Here is a 20,821-nt window from a genome sequence, read left to right as displayed (position 1 = left end):
TCTAGAAATCTTGGAAAAATGTCATGTCAATGTGCAATAACTTGTAATAATAGAGAGAAGAAGTGTAGAGTAAGCTACACTTGTAGAGTAAGTTACAGGGGGCGAAACTTGTCACAACCTGGGACCTATCATGATAAAGTTGTTTATCCTCTTTCACTTCTCTCTTGGAATTACTTGTTTTGTAATTTTCAATAGGACATGTCCCGTACCCAATGTAATCCAACCCCCTAAGACAGGGATGGGCAAACTCTTTTAGTCAGGGGCCACAATATAAAAAGAGGGGCCGGGCCGATGGGATAGTTGGCGGGGTTATGTGATCATGACGCTACTGAACGTGACATCATGATAGCATAACTCCGCCCACTCTCCCATTGCAGATCTGAGCCTGTGATGGGAGAGTGGGTAGGTTGTGTGCAGGGGCACCTCCACGAGCAAGGATACCAACGGGAGACGTGTTCTACAGCTCCAGCTGGTGCCCCCCCCCAGCGGGGTACTTCTTCTGGCCCTGCTCGGGGTGGCACTGGCCAGAGCCACGGAACACCCAAAGGGCCAAAGAGACAATCGTATTGGGGCATATATCGCCCATGGGACGTAGTTTGCCAATGCCTGCCCTAAGAGATAGTATTTGGATCTTATCTTTACATGATAACTGGTGTTTTTGTTATAAGCAATACAGTATTGTAAAATTGTATGTACCTAAAAATGTTTTTCTATAAACCATTTTTGTTGCCACACAAAACCCCTATCTTTTTTTTCTTTTCTGTTTCACAAACAGTAAATGTCTGTCGTTCGTGATATACAATTGACAACTGAGTCATGTGATTTTTATTTGTCCATAGGTATGAACAAGCTTTTATTACCAGCCTGCTAGTCAGTTTAATAATACCTGGGGAGTTTTACTTTTGGATTGCCTTGCAAGATGTCAATAGCACTGGCGAGTATACATGGACAGTAAACAGCACAACACAGCGCCCCTTGTCCTATACAAACTGGAATGTGGGCCAACCCAGTAAGTACAGCGATAACTTCAATAGCCCTTCAAACAAACCTATTATCTTTCTTATGCAGTCACCAGTATAGGTGTTACTATTGGAAGATTATATTGTGATCTTATTGTAGTGGCTACCACAATAATTTTTAATTTGGTGCCGGTATTGTGGTGCTGATGGCATATTACTAACAAAGCAGATAATTAATTCTGTCAAAGTTTAGCCCCAGTCACATCAACACAGCAGCACTTGGAATGGAAAAACAAGGGGCAGCACGAGGAGCCAATCTGGCTCTTCTACAAGCACATATGTAGACTGGTGGAATAAATATTTGTTTATTAATACATTTTTCTTTCCTCAGTTAGACCTTGTTGTGATCCTTTTTTTTTTTTTTTTTGTTCAGTTTGTTTGGTCTCTCTATCAGATTCGCTTTTCCCCATTCCTCTTTTTTAAGTTTTTGGGGGTTTGCCCTCTGTAGTCACCCATCAAAACTTTTCATACCATGGTCACTTAGATTCTCTCTATAGGTTTTTTCACTCTTGTATTATTATTATTATTATTATTAAACAGGATCATAAAATTGTAGATCATAAACTCCATGGACTTGAAAAGGAACTGTTTCTGTAAACTTGTACAGGTGTTTGCTAAAGCCTGTGCAGGCGTGTTAGGCATCTTTAACAAAGTGGAAGGGGAGCTTATTTGGAATCTTGAAGCCCACATTATTAAGGGGCCCCCAGATATCCACCCCCTCACCCTGGGGAGTACACACTTTTTGCCCCTTTCCTTTTTTGGTAAACAAGATTTAAACCAAAGGACCTTTTATAGACAGGAAAGGAGGAACACACATGCTGGTTGCCTTATTTCCTATTCAGGAAAGGGTCAAGTTTAAATTCTATAAGGGGGCAATGCTGTTAGAATTTTGCTTTTAAAGGCTTTAGGCATTAAAAAGGCCTATAAATGCCTGCACAGGCATTTGCAAACACCTGCACAACAGTTCTTATTCAAGTCTATAGAGTTTATGATCTAAAAGGTTAGAAATACCTTTTAGTGAATTTAAGCAAAGTTCCTGTTGGAGAATTTGGAGGGCAAAACCAAAAAAAATAAATAAATAAGCGGATTAGGGAAAAGTGAATCTGACAGAGAAAAAGAAAAAATGAACAAAAGCAGAATGATTTCGTAGTTGAATAGACCACACAAAGTGAGCTCCTTCTCCTACATTGTGCAACCAGCCGGTTGTGGGTGAGACAAGTAAATTTTAAACTCAGACAGAAAAACTGGTATCATTCTAAAAATGATAGATAGATAGATAGATAGATAGATAGATAGATAGATAGATAGATAGATAGATCCTTAATTTAGTCCTAAGTTATCTAAGTTCATTATCTTTTGAGACTTATCTAGGTCACAATGGAGGTTGTGTTGTTGTGACCAGACCACATCTTGGCCACTGGGAAGTGAAAGACTGTAATGGTTTCCTTGCAATGTCATTGTGTAAGAAACCACTAACCACAGCTGCAAAGGAAGAAGAATGGAGTATACCCACAATCGATAAGGACCAGGAATGCCCCCCATTATGGAACTCAGAAGCACACCTCGATCACTGCTATAAGGTAAACATTTATGTCTGCTGTGATATTTTCCAAGTAATGCTGGACCAAATTTGCTAAAATACATCATAGCCAAAAGTTACATTATCAGCGGCACAAGGAGCAAAGATGGGAGATGTGGACTTTGTATCCTAAGCATAGACCAGGGGGGTGTGGGCAGCCTACACATCAAAATGAGCACAGATGTCTAACATGATCCATATACTATTAATTTAAATTCCTACTGCAATATAATTTTGGATATTTGTGGATATTGACCCCATGAGGGGTATATATTAAGCACAAGGAGTCTGATTTATTTAGGCTCTCCAAGGCTGGAGAGGGCTGGAGAGGATACACTTTCATCAGTTAAGATGGGTAATCCAGCAAACCTGAAATGGATTTCTTCAAAGTCATTTGCTAGCAAGTGTTTTGAATCCTGGACTGGATCCATTCCAGGTTTACTGGATCACCCAGCCGATGAAAGCGTATCCTCTCCAGTCTTGGAGAGCTTTAGTAAATTAGGCCCAATGTTCTCCTGAACAGTAGGAAGTGTCATTGATTAAACTCCAAGTCATTCTCCAACTATTACATGATCACAGACTGCACTAACGTGAATCATCTTAGTATATGGAACAATCTTGCCATCTGCTAAAGATAATCACATTGCCTCCTGCCTACACGTTCACCAAAATTAAACTATATCAACACATGTACACCATCACTCCCCTTCATACAGTTATAAACTTCATACATTCAGTTATAAAACAACTTCATTTCTGCAGAGCTATTAGATCATCCTTTTTATTATTTAGTACTTAACAGTAAATAACAAAAAGGATGATCTAATAGCTCTGCAGAAATGAAGTTGTTTTATAACTATCAAATAAATATAATAAACCAACAAGTTCTTCATGTAAAAGTTACAAACAATACTTTAATTTGCCAAAATATCATGTGTTATAAAGAAAAAAAGCAAACACCAGAGGAAACCCCTAAGGCTTTTGTGTTTAGGCAGTTTGAGACCAAAACGTATTCATTTGGGAGCTGTCAAAAATAGTTGTTGTAAGGATATTTATGCTTGGAGATATGAAGTGGTTTGACATTTAGGTCTGGGTCTGTATAATGGATCTCACTGTGGATTCGGGTCATGAGGTGTACATATGGACCTGGGTTTAAATTAATTTGGCTCCACATTTATATTTTTACACTTTCTTCACCTGCCATAGATCTATCTCTATGGATAAACCCTGTGGTGGGTCAAAACAAGAGATGTTTATGGTGGGCTTTTTGAAAAATACTGATTTTTGTAAACAAAAAAAATATTTTGGACTTCTATTAGAGTGCAGATTTTTCCATTTTTCTTTATTGAATATTTTGGGGAATTGGGCATACCCATATTATTGTGGGCGGCATGGCGACTCCTTGGCTAGCACTCTTGCCTTTGCAGCACTAAGGTCCCAGGTTTAAATCTCAACTAGGACACTATCTTTATGTTCTTCATTTGTTTGTGTGGTATCCACCTACATTCCAAAAACATTAGGATTCAAGATTGGTCTTAGATTGTGTTAAAGACATAAGACTTGAGTAGGGACATTAGACTGTGGGGCCCTTTGAGGGACAGTTAGTGATATGACAATGGATTTTTTATGGAGCAGTTTAATACGTTGGCGCTATAAAAATATATACTATATATACTATACAAGTCAATAATAAAAGTTGGAATCTGCCTGTTTGTGAGCTAAACCCTGTACCCTATTTGAGAACCAGATCTGATGTACCTTCATCAGACCTCCAGGTCATATCTCCTCAGGTCCACGCCCATACAATTTATTCAGTGATGCATCAGATGAACATTTCTCAGTGTAGCTAGAAATCTGACTGCACATCTTTTTCTACAGGTTTTCCACCATGAGAAAATGTTAAGAAAGAGGACTTGGCAGGAAGCAGAGAGCTTGTGTCAGGACCTTGGTGCCCATCTCGTCAGCTTTTCACATTTAGATGAAGAGAAGTTTGTTACGGAGCTTCTAAGCACCATGTTCAACTGGTATGTATGTACACATTTTTAAAGTTTAAGAGCAAGTTTTGTACCAGTTCTTCATAATTTTGTGCTTTATGGTTACCCAAGACAACTATGACATAGCTGTGCCAGGAAGAAGTTCATGTAACTTGTGAAATTTGAATAATTTATCATTTTCCAATACTGCAGTCCATCAAAGACTCCTGCTTTTATTTTTCGGTACTCAATCCAGGGAAGAATCTACAAATGTATTTGAAGCAATCACCGTCCTTGTTTAGAGCTCTAACAAATTGCTTCATTAATCCCAAATTTATGTGTAGTGGAGGGAGAATGATTTTTTCTTTGTCAACTATTGGCTCATTAACGATGTTCGCTGCCTCTTTTTTACTATTTTCCCTTGGAGGTCATGTCACTTTTTTTCCAGTGATACTGCTTTGCTCTACTATCCCACAAGCAGATGAAACATTGGTACTTTGTATATCCACTTTGCTGTCTAAGTAGGAAGTTCACCATTTTTAAATTAACATATATGGACCATTGATATCCAGGATTACAAAGCTTTTGTGGATATTTTCATATTCTTTTTAAGTTTTGTTGAGTGACCAATTGGAATTGATGAATAGCAGCTGCTATTATGCAGTAAAACGGATTTCAAGCTTCGAGTGGAACTGTCTATGAAAATCCGCCAGTCTTCTGCTCGGTATTCTGGTACTCTCATATGGGCTAGTAGTCCAGGGATGTTACAACAGTACACAAAGTCTCCATCTTCACTGAAATATGGTAGGAGTGTCACCTCTCTTGTCCTATGTACAGGTATTTTAACTTCGGGTCTCAGACAGTTCTTTTCTTTTAGCCTGGATGCTAAAAGTTCAGATGCTTGTTTTTGACAGACTTAGAACACGTAATAAATCATTGAGCTCTTCTTGGGAGAACTGCTGGTTTGATGAAACACTTCCTTCATATTCTCTTCCACTGCTAACTCCTGGATTACACTCCAAACCCTGTAAATCCTCCATGTCAAATACAGGAATATCAGGGAGTGTACTGAACACTGGTATGGTAACATCAGCACCATGCGGCACAGGTCGTCTTGCTGATTCCGAATCAGGGTACTTCCACTTGTTTTTCTTTTAACGATTGAAACCTTTTACATTCACAGCACAATATTAGCAATCCTTATGATGATTTTGGGGCTCTTGACATACCATAGGTACACCAAATTTCAAACTTTTCAGTTTTCCATTTTTCTACTGACGTAGACACTCTACACAAGTTTTGCATACCATATGGGGAGCCCAATACTTATCTTTGTCCCACAGTTTAATACCAAAATATGCAAGATATGCTTGTTTCACAAATTCTGTAATGTTTCTTCTCTGTTCATGCTGAGAATATTTACCACAAAGGTAGCAAAATACATTAGGGTCATTTAAAAAACTTCTTCTTGAAGAACTCCTATTTCTGTAAAAAAAAGAAAATATATGAATAAAAAGAAGGCAAATGAAATGAAAATAATGCTACATTTAATATATAAAATGCAAAACATCGGTGTAAATAAGGATTGATAATAATATGCTGTGTTAACATTTGTTGTTGGTAAAATCGTCTATTCCGATTCCCGTATCACAAAAACTAGAGCCAATTCAATTAAATTGATGTCATTTCTAGATTCAGCAGACCTGAAGGACACTAAATATATTAAAAATTCCTGGGCAAGTGAAAAAAAACATTTTTGTTGAGCTGTGTAACAATTCCAAAATATGTTTAGGCTTTTTTGTATTCATTGTAAACCCAATTTTTTATTTCAATATTGTGACATCATTTTTCATTCTATACAAATTTCCTAAAAATTTTTGGTGAATCTATTGCAAAGTTTCCTATCTGTAAATCCTAGCAGCAACAGCACTTACTCTTGCAGGCTGACAGCGCTAACTACTGCCTCGCAATTAGCAGCAGCTTTATTCACCTGCTGTGAGAGCCTTTTCAGTTGGCTCTTGGACTCCCTATCTGATAGGGGGCCAACTGAAGCACACACAGCAGGCTGACAATGTGGCTGCTAATTGCAAGGCAACAGCTGAAAAATTAAACGAAAGTGGTGTTATTGGATGGCTTTCTTGGTATTAAACCTTGCAGTACATTCACAAACAACTGACACTACTAATGCTTCCAACTTTATATTATTTATATATTTAAATTAATATTTGTTCACTCCAACACCATCTTACCAGTTTCCACTGTTTCAGTCTTTTTCATCACAAATTTTATTTGTTCTTTTTCTATAGTGGCTGATTGAGTTCTTTACATCATAGGCCCAGTATGTCTCATCACACAGTCATAACTCACTCACAGTCATAACTCATAATCACTTCTATTCATTCCTATTTGTCAGTTTCTATTTCTACTAAGAATTATCCCACACTAAGTCTGTGTTGGGTGCTGGAAATCAGTGCATTCTAGCTATAATACCAACTGCTAGATACATGAATTGAATATTAATTGCTACATGCAGGTCACTCTTTTTGGCCAACTAGGAGTCTGAAGATGAAAATCTCATAGGAGGTCAGGAGGACATCTCACACAATATGATATAGTTCAATAAAAAAGATTTCAGTGAGCATTTACCTTTTCTTCTTTGACAAAGCTGAAATGCATCCAAGCATGGAATCAGTCACCTAGGCTCTGGTTCTGTGGATTAGATTATGAAGGAGGTATCCCATGAATGAATGTGAAGAAACACTGATTAAAAATTAAATACTTTCATGTAAGATTAAACTGGGGCTTGGCAAAATTTTGCTCATGCAAAAAAAATGGATGTTTATTAAATGCCTAAAATATTTTTTAAAACACACAAGGGAGAACATGCTTGTTGACTCTACTGTTGGGTTAGAGATCAACCCCCCTCCATGGGTTAGTAACCACGATTATTATAACTAAATAGGTCACTGTGACTTGTGATAATATTTAACTACTATGTCAAGAATGATGGTAGGAAAGTTCTTAACCTCTCTTGTTTTCTCCCTTTTGGTCTCTCATGACATATTTTGTCAGGTTTATATCAAAGTAAAAAAAATTTCTGTTGAGTTGCCAAATATCCCGCAAGCTTCCCACTTTGTGTCCACAACATTGTTACTGACCCAAGCCTTGTTTCTTTGTGGAGTCAGGATTTACCAATAAACAACCTGTGTGCATTGGCAGCTGAGACCATATATTGCATCATTTTTGGCCACATTTTGTCATTAGAGATAGATGTACTGCTGTTTCTTATACGCTTATTTACAAATTGTCAGAATATATTAAGCCTGTTAGGACTATTAAGAACATATCTTCTGTGTATATGGTTTGATTCAGTAAAGGGATGTTGGTGTAGATGCCTAAGCTTTTGTTTCTGCAAACTGTAGCCACAAAAAAATATACTAACAAGTGGGATCTGAAATGTAAAAAAGAACACGTAACCTCCTGGCCCAGAACTAATATAAATGGACCCCGAAGTTGCAGAGGACTCTTAGTATGATTTGCACTATTGGCACATCTGTCATTGCATCTGATATTGTCTTTATGTAATCACTTGCACATCTTCATCAAATTGCTTTGCACAGCATAAATGCTTTGAAATACCTAGAGAAGGGGACAAAAAGAACATAAGTTACAGCGGGGGTGTCCCCCAAAAGGGATGAGGCGGTGAGCAGTGCTTCCGAGGGCTTGCCACTTGGAAGGGAGGTCTTAATCCTGTGTTGTATTGTTATGGGGGGTATTTTGCTGTACTAGGTAAAAGGGTGGGATAGCTGCCTGGGTCATGTCATTTTAAAATAAATGTTTAATATTTCTTATTGATCTTGTCACCAAAGTCCTTGTTTAGGCACTTTCTGTTATGGTTTGACAACACTTTATCTCTGTTTCCCAACTGTTGTTTTGTGTGGTCAAATGCTTGAGACTCTAAAAAAACAATGCCAAGAAAGTCAGGGCTGTTACAAGGAGCCAAAAGGATGCTGTATATATTCCTTCCTGAAATAAATCACAACAGCCTGCCTAATGCAGACTATTCTAATGCTCACTCTGTATTCTAAATCTCCACAATTTATATCTCCATAATTAGTAGAACCTAGATCAAATTAATGCAAAGGGGAGAGCAAGAGACAATACAATTGGGGACAAAAGGACTTCTAGAGTTCAGTTTTGCAATCGATAACAGTAAAATTCTCCTCTGGTTTATTACAGTGAGGACCACAGACAATTCTGGATTGGATTTAGTAATAGTAATCCATTTTTTGAAGGGTCTTGGCAGTGGTCTGATGGAACTCCGGTATGTATTATCACCAATCAAAGGCTTACTTGCATGCTTCAAAATATATAATTATGTCTACGGTTTTATTTTTAATTCTTTTGACATTTGGAGCTGACCAGCTGAGACTTAAAAGAAACTTGCTTCTAATTTGAGCACTTCAAACTGAGCATAAGATGAAAAAACAACACATGAATGGAGCTTTACATGAGAAAAAGCAGCTTCATAGTACACCCTTGGCCTTGGTTCTTTCCTCTTCTACCTCTCAAGCATCCCTATTGATCAGTATCATCTATCACATGGATGGGTAGGAGAGATCAATAGGGTGGCTAAGGAGGTATACGAGAGCAAGATTAAGGTTTCCTAACTGTCACCATGTAGCCCCATCTCTACTACTTTCCCTAAATGTTCACTAACCGGCACTCTCTAGTGTTTTATATCTATTCTATATATTAGGTTAGAAGAGAAAGGAAAGAGAAGGCTTTTGTATGGCCCTATAAATCTTTTCAGTTAAAAGTATCTATTTATTAAGTCCAAAAATCATAAACTGATTTTTTTCTCTTTAAAACCTCTACAAACAAATGACCACTCTTTTTCCCTGGAGCCTTTATTACAGGTAATATCTCAATCTGGGTGCTACATATACCCCATCCCAGACCTTTTTTGACAGGCACTGCAAGACCCTGTCACAAGTACATACACTTGTTATTATGTTAAAACATACATCAACTTAGGAAAGTACTAACTGAACTTAGTTTGGGATCAGTGATCTCTTAGTTGTAGCAGCGAATGTTGGTCTCCCTCCCGACGCATTTCGCCCCGGAGGGCTTCCTCAGGGGATATTGGAGAACCAATAGCAAATAGGTCTGAATGCAATCACGGCATGCCAGTCAGTACAGGCAAGTGAAGTCTGGTTTTGGAGGTTGGCTGCAGGTGAATAGCGAATGAGTAAGGTATAATTGGTTTGAGATGAAGATTATATGGCAATGAGCCCCCTGTGATAGGGATAGAGAAAGGCACACAGCCTGACAGCAGCCAGCCAGCATAAAGGCCTTTCTCAATATAACAATCCTAAAAACAATACATTCAACCTCACCTTGCCTAATATATCAACAATGTACACATATCTTCTAGCCAGTCATCAACCTTTTTAGTTGACAGTACAAACCAAGAGAAACTCTGAAACTCAGAACTGTTCTATCAGAATCAAAGGTCATTTCTCACATATCAATCCCTATCACAGGATACTGTGCATACTGTTGCATACTGTTGAATTTTACTTGAGTTTATGATTTTTGGACTACATCCTTTTACTGAAAAGAATTATAGTGCCATAAAACAGTCTTCCCTTCTTTTTCTTCTAATTTATCTTCATGCCATAGGCTGGGCACACCTCAGATTGATCTGACTTTACAATCTCACAGTATGGAACAACCTCCCTTATGGAACATTCTCTTCTTTTTGTTCTATTCTATGTTATAACCCACCTACCTGAGCAGAGTGTCATATTAAGCATGAACATTGCACGCAGAAGACCACAATCTGCCCAAAATTCTGTTCAGCCTTTCCAGAACTAAAATGGTGCGCTCCTATAGACACGTATATGGGTTTCAAGGTTTATTTATTACTAGGTTTTTACTGTGTGAATTAACACCCTCCAAAAACGTACATGGTACATAATAAATTAAATATTGCCTTACTTTTTGTTTTATTCAAAGAGCCTTTCATATATAAATTTGTCAATTTAACTCAACTCACTAACCACGTTCGTGGTGTTGCCAAATTTCCTGTTTTAAGATAATAGCAGTACAAGTATATTACTGTCTATTGTGCACGTAGTACATGTATTTCCTGTTCTGTTCCTGTTCTGGTAACATTTTAGATCTCCTATTACTTCCTGTGGTGACAATGGCCAACAGCATTAGGTTCAAAATGCTGAATAAAAGAAAGCAATAAAAATCTGATCAATGTTCTATAAGTTTCTACTGTTTCCCACTGAAGAAAGAAAAGAAACATTTTGGCTGTAAATATAAATTAAAGGAAACCTTTGAATTATACGTAGGCTGCCATCTCTAATTTTTCATACTGTACATGCTAGTTGCCTGGTTGTTATTCTGGTGGCTTGGCTTTATTATTATTGTCATAGGTGCAAACCCAGAAGATTTATTTATCATCCTTGTGTTGCAGGTTGCATCTGCATATTTGCCAAATATAAACCTTGGTGGAGACTCTGTGCGCTGTGCAGCGTTTAGAGCAAACAAGACAGTTGTTGCAACAGATTGTGAGGAAAAGCTGGAATGGGTCTGCAAAATTCCAAAAGGTACAATTTTATAACGTATATGAAAAGCTGGTGTTCACTTTATACCCTGATCCTCTTTTTATGTCTCGCACAAATGCTAGCATTATTCCAGTGCTAGCTAAGCTGTTTTATTCACATTGGCACAAACTTAAAAATTATTGTCCAATGGTGCCAATCAAAATGGTGATTGACCATGCATAGTCAAATCAACTACTGAAGCATTTCTAGAATGAATGAGCATTGATTGCAAAAACAAGGATGCATACACTTGGTGAATGTTCAAGTTTGTTAATAATAAAGGGGAGGGGGAACAACCAAGAGACAACTGCTCCAGGAAAAAAAAATCAGTCCAGGAAAAATCCATTTGGGTTGGTCAACTCTCCCTCTTTACCTATGAAGATACAATCAGGAAGCATCTTTTGCCAGCAGGCCAACTTGCATAGGAATGTTCTTTTAGTAGAAATGATTGAACAAGACCAACTCTCTCTGATGTGGACACCTTTAGGGTTCTGAGAGATGAGTATGATACACAATTAATGAAAGGTTGCTGTGTCATGCATGTAAAACTACAGTGGCAAGGCAACACACATGCACTAAATTAAAAAGATGTTTCCATTTGTCATGTTTCAAACCACAACTAAACATTGCAAGTAAACAATTGCAAGCACGCATGATTTTTGCATGACAATGTCTTTTCTGCAATCACATAGTTACATAGTCAGGTTGAAGAAAGACGCAAGTCCATTCAGTTCAACCATTAGAGAAATACATAAATATATTAGAAAACCTAAATATTCCAGGTAGAAACATATATGCACAACTGATCCAGAGGAAGGCAAACAAAACAAAATAAAATGGTTCAATTTACTCCAACAGGAAAAAAAAATCCTTTCTGATTCCCAATGGCAATCAGATTTTTGCTGGATCAGCAGTGTCTGGTATCATTTCTTTTAATTTTTAATACCTGGTTTTATTCTGTGTATCTAGAAATGCATCCAGCTTTTTCTTAAAACAATCTTTAGAACATGTCTGTAGATTAAGTTTTTGAACATGCAATGAAATAACCCCATTTAGTTATGTGTGCCATCATCTTCATCCAGTTCTGCATTTTCAGTCATCTTGATTGGTCAGACTGAAGTGATGTAAAATATAATTTATTATCCCTATGGTCTGCTGGGATACTCTGCATTGTACACTTAGCTTTGCATGCACAGTTCAGTGTGCTTTAAAAAGAAAAGATTGCAAACAGGCAAGTAAGTAGGTTTTGTTGCAATAGGAACATCGTCTGTCCCTTCTGTAATAAAATCCCAACCTGCTTGCAACTTTTAATGGTGGAATTCTGCTTGCAACTTTTAATGGTGGAATGGTGGAATTAATTGTGGTTCCAATTTTACTTTCATCCTTTTAAAATTAATGCATCCTAAAGTGTTGCAGAATAGTACAGAATGTCTGAACTGCATCTCCTAAGTTAGCAAAGATGAAGGGACCTTTTATATACTGATTATAGCTCTGATAACTGAGTAAAGGAAATATAAACCAAGTTGATTTTATAAGATCTGCTTTAGTTGCCCTAGGTATAGCTAAAAAAAGTGAATTTGTTCTATGGTGGATTAGATGATCAAATTTAATAAATATTTAATCATATTTAATAATATTTAAGAAGCTGTGTAGCACACGACGCAACAATCAATACATGGTCTTTTATTTAGGTGAATTTAGTACAAGGTAAACTAACCGATTCAAATGACCCAGACAAGCCAAATAAAATGCAAATGCAGAGATAATATAGTTCCTTGTACATGTTTCCATAGGACAACACCTGTTAGAAAAGAAATAGCATAAATTCACAAGCTTACATTTATGTGAATCAATCAGCATGGGGCCTGATTTTATTAAAGCGTTTCAAGATTGGTGAAAATAGACCATCATGGGAGAACCAGTGCAATGCAGCAAACCTGCAATGGACTTCCTGAAAATCATTTGCTGTTAGTTGGCAAATGTTTTCAGCCTTCACCAGATCCATTCCAAGTTTGCTGGATTACCCAGGTTCTCCCATGATAGTCTATCTTCTCCAGTCTTTGAGAACTTTACACTTCAGTCATTATTACAACATTTTTAAATGCAAGCTGTGTAAATGCCTAAGTTTGTCTTAGTAAAAGCCTCTTGCAGTCCCTGGGTTGGGAGAGGGAAAAGAAGCACAATAAGCCAATCACTTTGTATGCTAACAAAAACCATGTTGATCGAAAGAAAACAGATTTCTCAGCTTATCATTGTGCTGAGTTTCCTTACTTTGATGACCTAGGTTCAGATAATGTGCAGTGAATGATATTGGCTGCAATGCAAAGGATATCTAATGGAGGAAAGGAAGTACAACAGAGATTATTAATATTATTACACACAGTATTTATATAGTGCTGACATATAATGCAACCCTTTACAAAGTCCATGGTCATTACACTAAGGTCCATATCATAGCCATTTGTCATTACACAGTGTAAGGTGAATATGAGAGGAAACTGGATTCCCTTGAGGAAACCCACACAAACATAGGGAGAACCTACAAACTCCCTGCACATAGCGTCCTGGCTGAGTTTCAAACCTGGGACCTAGCACTGCAAAGACCTGCAAAGACTGCTAACCTGAGAAGTCATGATGCCCTGTGGGATAGCTCTGGACTACAGATATTGCAGTATACATTGCTTTTATATCTTTTGTTATTTTTATTTATGGCAGTTACTCTTAAAAAAATGAGCCCAGTACACGCAAAAGTATTACCATTCAAGTATTTAAAATGTTTAGTTTTCAAATCAGCCTTCTTTTAATATATATATAAATATATATATATATATATATATTTATTTATAATATTCCTTCTTTTCTTCTAGGGGTCATACCTAAGTTTCCAGATTGGCATAATATGGGTATGTATTAAGATAAAGTTGTATTTCTTTTTTCTCAGCATCACCCACTTGATGGTATTTTTTATTTAAAGGACATCAAACATTACATAGTACATTAAAACATTTTGGAGTAAATATATAATAATATATATATTATATATGTCCTTTCCCCAAAAAACATTTACTGTACCATCTTATGCTAAATTGGCCTAAAACAATGAAGTTTAAAAGCTAGATAAAAGCAATGACTGGATGTCACAATACACAATTCCATACATTTTGCCAAATACAGTTTATTAATATTAATAATAATAATAATATTTGTATGCTCATTGGCAGAGCTCGTCCCACTGCTGTACTGACTGCAAATGTGATTGTGAAGACGTTGTGGATAGACCAACTGTTTACTGGTTGGGCAGCATAGCTGTGTTTTTTCTGCTGTTTTAAAATAAACATTTAGCTAATGATGGGTGTGAAATTGTTACTTTTGAACAGCATTTCAACAGGTAGTCCACAATGCAAAAACTTAGAAACAACATAAATGAGAGGGCCAATGTTTAGTGGAATGCTAGCCTAGATACAGATACTTAGTGCTACATGAAGGAAAAAGTATAAGCCCTAAAAATGACGCAGGTATAAAGTCTAGGTAGACCACCAAATCTTCATTAGGGCATCCCCCAGAGACTAATGAATTTACAGGTAGATGTTCCAGGTTGCAGCCCTAATCAAGGTATAATGCCAAAATTGCTGGCAGGGTAAGGGGAACATATGAGGCACTTTGCAGAGTTTTGTCATGGCTGTGGTAGGGGTTGAGTGGGGAAAATTTGCACCAGTCCTCATTGAAAGAAGTGGGTGAGTTTAGGAATGTATCAACTTTAGGTTTTTTTATCTAAATAAAAAAAGTTTACCAATTTTTAGGTAGAGGGGTTCTATACCATATGCTCCCCTTCAAAAATGTGTAATGTTTGATTTATTGCCTTCAGTTATTGTTCAAGTGATATCCTGCATTGGTCAATTGCATTGGTTCTGCCTAGTTAATATTTATACACAAAGTTATTTATATGGGTTCTCTCAACAATTACAGCCCTATGTAAATGGATTTGAGCAAATCCTCAAAACTTGTGTTTTTAACAACTCAAGTTATCCAACAAAGGGCATCACTTGAACTACAAACTTTCCGCATAATGAATGGCTAACATGATGCAAAAGTCAACAGTTCTAAATAATTAAAAGCAATGGAAAGAGCCTAAATTTTCTATCTGTTTTAATCTTTGTATTCTTTGTGTTTCAGAATTACCATTTGTTTTTTATCAAGGCAACAATTATCTTTTCAGTGATCCAAGGGCTGACTTTGACATATTACAGTTTGTATGTGGCTGGTTGCGAGGCTACGTAGCCTCCATACATTCGGAAGCTGAGCAAGAATTCATTCACAGACAGATAAAAAAGGTAGCTAGAACATTTTTGGTTTATGGGGAGTTTACATTACTATCAGTTTTTTCTTGTATACAATATGAAAAAGCAAACACTCTGTGGTCCAGTATCAAACAGAAGAATTATTTGAGTTTATAGCATAAACTAATGTTTTGGAGACATCAGGGTCCTGTTTTCCCAAGCTCATATCTACAAAGCTCTGTATCTGTTCCTTGGAAAGGGGACCTTGATGTCTCAGTAATTTCACATCACGTTATGCTCTGAAACACATGTAAATCATCTTCCTAATACACGCTTTTTTATTATTTGTAAGTTTACCCGGGGCCGCCAATTGCTGCACACCTGGGATTTTTCTGGCATTATTCGGACCCTAGTGAGGGAAAGATTAAAACTTATTTCTGTTTGCAAGCTTATTGGGAAGATGTTATATCTTTTATAATTATTATCCCGATTACAAGGATTTTCTAAAACTTCTTGTCCTGTGTCTGTTATAGACTCACAGAATAGGTCAACTAGCAGAGCCTGGCAATTGGTTAAAGTATGCTGTGTGTTTACCAGACCATAAATGGTGGCTCCTTTTTTTAGACCAAGTACATTTTTTGCAAGTACAAAGAAATACCCCTTGGTTCAACCAGAATGGTAATATCTTTGTAGCTTTTTGTGCACTGAACTGAAACCTCAAACACTGATATCAGGCTTTCCAGTTCTCTTCTGTAAGCTACTTCTATGTTATGACTATATTGAGATGAAAAGCTGTTCTGTTCCTGGCACACTTCCTGTTCTAAGATGACAACGCTGCTCCTCTATAGATACAAAAAAGTCTGTGAACATTACCACCCCATGAACTGAGTCACAGGGTGAATGAGAAAACTGAACAAAAGAAATATAATGAAGCCGTGACATTTAAGTACTTTTCAGCAACATTATATTTGTTTTAGTTTTTTTATTGGGTTCTCAGGTTAAGATATGTTTTACATTTCCTTAACTAAGAGGTTGTTCTTTGACACTGTAATATATGCAGCATTTTTGGATGTCTGACTACAAATCTTTTTTCTATGCTTAAAATTGGGCTTTAAAAAGCATACCTGCCATCTAAAACCAATGTTTACTATGCTTGTAGATTTCAAAAACTAAAGAGAAATGGTGGATTGGTATTGTGTATGAAAACCCACATGATGGCTTGCGAAGGTATTTTCATATATTTATTTTTCATAAACTTACATGGATATAGCAATGACAAGCATCATCAAATCCTGTGCCTCCTAACCTATGATTCATTTAATTTAACTTTTAATACATTTCATAAAGGCATGAGAGGCAGAATTACTTGTCTCCTGAGGCTGAGCAGGGGGTAATTATAGGGGAAGCGGGGAATGGGTAATTGGCATCTAACCTACCCTGACACAGAATCAAAGTGTGATATGGCAGGCAGAATCTCTGTGCATAAGGCTAGTACTTCTTTTTTTATTGAACAATGGGAACTAATAAGTAGTATAAAGCAAGAAATATGCAGGATATAAGTGAATTTGCTTTTACATTTTTGCTATCTATGAATGCACTATATGTCCGAGGGTAGTTGTATGTGCTGTGGCACAAACACTCTGTATGACCAAGACATTATCCAGTCTGATTTTCCTATTTACACCATAGGAGAGCTTTCAAAATTCCATAACATGAAACAGACTAAAAAATCACAACAAAGCAACCATAATATGGGTTCAGAAAGCACCAACTTCGCTTGCAGGTTGATAGTAGCTAAATCACTATACGACACAAATATCAGCAACTTATTTACCAGCTCTAATGTGTCATAAGTAAGTATTGTGATGATGTATGACAGTTTATCTTTAAATACTTTTTGTTTAATTGCTGGCAGATGGAAGGATGGCTCACCTCTTATCTATAGTAACTGGGAAAAAGAGCCAGAAAGCAGCGATTTATCTATAAGAGGACAGCAGTGTGCTTACATCATGTCAGACACAGGTTGGTGCTACAAGATGGGCTTGTTCCTGCATCATCATACTAACAGAATTACAAATCTTTGTATTGTAGTAAAATGTGCATAACATATTTAATATGAGTTGCAGTGCCATAGGTTTGAATGCAACACATTACAATGCACTATAGTGCTTTACACTAAAAAAAAGGGCTCTTTTTTAGTACATAAAGGTGCTTTAATAGCTCATTTAATTTTAACTTTACAGTGAATATTTTTTAAAACATCATTAATATTGATATATATATATTTTTGTTGTTAGGGGTCAAATCATAGAGTTTACTCCAATGTGCCACATCCCGATAAAAAGCCCCGCTTCATCAGGAAAGAACCGAGACCTATCAGATAAATTTAGAGCCGCAATATCTAATTTACAGTTCTACCTATTTGCTGTAATTTATAAATGCTCAATTTATATATACCAATTTTTGTAGAAAGGTACTGACAACAACACTCCAAGGTGGATATCTCCTCCAAACAAAAAGAGTACTGACTCCAAACCAAACATCCGTGTAGTATGAGTAAACAACCAGAGGTGAGCCTAGGTGCATGAAATCTCTTGCAATGATTCAATGTCCTGAGAATCCCCTGCAATGTTCATTGAACATGAAACTGTTTTATGACATGTCTCTGAAAAAACATATGGATTTAAAACATCTATGTTACATAGTAGTCATTATAGTACGAAGCTGTTACTCTAAAGCCCACTCTAGAGTATCCATAGTGAAAAATAAAATACAGCTGGATATATTGTTAGATATAGGTTATATTACTAGAGAAACATATATTCAGGAGCCATGTTAGAGTGTTTGTTTTCTATGAACCAATTAACTAATTGCACAATGTATTTGGATGAAATACATCCAGTTTACCTCTAGGTAAACTGGATTGAAGACACCTAGGCTCACCTCTGGTTGTTTCTTCATACTACACGGATGTTTGGTTTGGAGTCAGTACTCTTTTTGTTTGGAGGAGATATCCACCTTAGAGTGTTGTTGTCAGTACCTTTCTACAAAAATTGGTATGTAAAATATATATTTAATGGAGAGCATTTATGAATTTCAGCAAATAGGTTGAACTGTAAATTAGATATTGCGGATCTCCATTTATCTGATAGGTCTCTGATCCTTCCTGATAAAGCAGGGCTTGGCCCCGGAATTGCGTCGAAAGTAAAAAGATTTTATCTAATCTATGAGAGACCATGTTGTGAAATGGTTAATATACATGTTTTTATATTAATATGTGCTCATTGTTGTGCATTTTTTACGTATACTTTTAATGATCAAAAATAAAGGCTATATTTTTTTATTTATTTTACAACTTGTGCCTAAAAAGTCCCTTGATTCGTCTGTGATACTTGAAAAAATTACCATTAATATTGAAATAATTCTTGCACAAACAAGAATTAAAAATAGACTTTTTTATAAAATATTTTTATTAGTTTTATAAAGGAAAAATGATAGTAAAAATATTGTAACAGAACATAATGCATTGGACATGGTAATGAAGAAAATAACAGTAGAGAATCATTGGGATTAGGATGAATAACACAATGCACCCAGAATAGTACAACATAATATAGTACAGTTACAGAATGTATTCAGCAATCCTCTTCCCCCCAGTCCAGAGTGAGAAACATCAGTTTTATTGTCGATAAACATAAGTCCAAATCTACTAAACTGTGTTTCATAGTGGACTCTCATTGGCTCAAACTAGCCATGGATACTAACAGAGGATTGGGGTATAGTTTCCCAAAAGACGATAGGCATACCAGGCAGTCATTTCAAAAGTAAAAATAATTATTTTTGGTATGTCAATTGGTAGGGTAGCTATATATGATTCCCAGACTTCAAAGAAACCCTCAACCCGAGATGATTCTTTAGATAAAGAGGCCTCTTACCATTCCATTTGGAATACAAACCATAATTTTTCAAGGAATAATTTGAGTAAGGGCGGGTTCAAACATAGCCTTTTAAAGAAGAGTAATGTTATTTACCTGGCTCGATGCCAGTGTCCCCAATCTTTGCACTATTTCAAAATGACACTGGCTAAAGGATTTTTAGTGTACTGTTACCTTATCTTATCTGTTTTCTTATACTGTAATGACTTTTTACCTGCAACAAATACATCCTTGCTAATGCCATTCTAGGATGAACTACATTGGATTTAACTTCTTAATCATCCTTGTGAGTTGACGTAGTTGTTGTCAGGACTGGGTCTCTAGACACTCCTAAGAATCATTTGGTGGTAGCTCTATGAGACAGCAAAAAGATCAGAGGCATTGGTTGTGGGACTGTAGATAATTTTATTCCTCCTTTTTTAAGTTTTTTTACCTAGTGAAAACAAGCAGAAAGACATCGGGCAAGGTGCTTGTAGTGAAATGTTTGTTTCTTCTCATGTCTCAAAACTTCATGCCTAAATCTCTGGTTTGAGATTCTTAAAATTAAAATTCACTCCATCTGGCTGGTGCATATTGGCATCATAAAATCAGTTAATATTCTAACTGGTTTTTGATCTCTGGTTTGACCAAATGAATAAATCATCAATTACCCCCCTAATGTATATTACCCTTGGAATATAATTTCTAAAGTATGTACAATTGCTTTATATTAATAGACTACTGAGCAATATTTGGGGTTTGCAAACATACAGTGTGCTTATCATTGGTATTTGCATCCCTTACTTGTTTGGACATGTTTTTTCATCTGCTTAGTGAGAGAAATAATCATATTTGTGAAATATTTAATATACAGTACTAACACTCTACTTATGTCTTCCAGCAGTCACTGGAGGTGTTGAGTGGGTGGTTTGTGGGGAAGGCATAACTAAGATTACAGTTAATGTATTGTGTTGTGTCAGTAACTTTAGAAAGCTGTCTCTTCTAGGACTCTGGGGTTTTTCAGACTGTTCTGCTATGAATCCAGGAATCTGTAAAACAAGCATAATGTTTAGAATAGAGAAAGATGAAATCCCCAAGGAGGATGACAAGCAGAAACATGGAACCTGCCCTGTAGATTGGCTGTACTATGGATATAAGGTTAATATGTGATACCTTTTTTTCCATATTCAGTGGAGGTGATTAAAAGGGATTTCCTCTTCAAGATAAAAGGGTTCACAAGTAATCATTACACATATAATTCCCCTTTCTTCTGCGGTTGCTGTATAAAATTAAGAAAATGATATTAGATAGAATTTGTAGCTTCACAAGCTGGTAAATATGGTGCCGTGGAGCTAGAAAAGCACTATTATATGTAAATGGTCAGATTTCAGGCTAATAAACAATAAAAGGATATCACTAAACCTGGCTACTTGTTCTAT

At 36.5% G+C, this 20,821-nt stretch overlaps 1 protein-coding gene across 1 annotated transcript in view; it reads left to right on the top strand.

The window, feature by feature from the left end:
* The window catches only part of PLA2R1 (phospholipase A2 receptor 1), a 56,447-nt gene that overhangs the window by 19,789 nt on the left and 15,837 nt on the right, over window positions 1-20,821 (top strand). The window contains exons 10-19 of the mRNA XM_072419088.1: window positions 840-1,009; window positions 2,391-2,599; window positions 4,477-4,622; window positions 8,811-8,895; window positions 11,062-11,194; window positions 14,059-14,094; window positions 15,365-15,522; window positions 16,628-16,695; window positions 17,384-17,490; window positions 20,389-20,540. Of these exons, the coding sequence (XP_072275189.1) occupies window positions 840-1,009; window positions 2,391-2,599; window positions 4,477-4,622; window positions 8,811-8,895; window positions 11,062-11,194; window positions 14,059-14,094; window positions 15,365-15,522; window positions 16,628-16,695; window positions 17,384-17,490; window positions 20,389-20,540 (1,264 nt within the window). The remainder of the gene's footprint in view (window positions 1-839; window positions 1,010-2,390; window positions 2,600-4,476; window positions 4,623-8,810; window positions 8,896-11,061; window positions 11,195-14,058; window positions 14,095-15,364; window positions 15,523-16,627; window positions 16,696-17,383; window positions 17,491-20,388; window positions 20,541-20,821) is intronic.

The sequence above is a fragment of the Pyxicephalus adspersus genome, chromosome 7, assembly GCF_032062135.1.
Source record: "Pyxicephalus adspersus chromosome 7, UCB_Pads_2.0, whole genome shotgun sequence".
NCBI classification, from domain to species: Eukaryota; Metazoa; Chordata; class Amphibia; order Anura; family Pyxicephalidae; genus Pyxicephalus; species Pyxicephalus adspersus.
The sequence above is the reverse complement of the archived record's forward strand: the minus strand, read 5'-3'. Positions and strand labels throughout refer to the sequence as shown.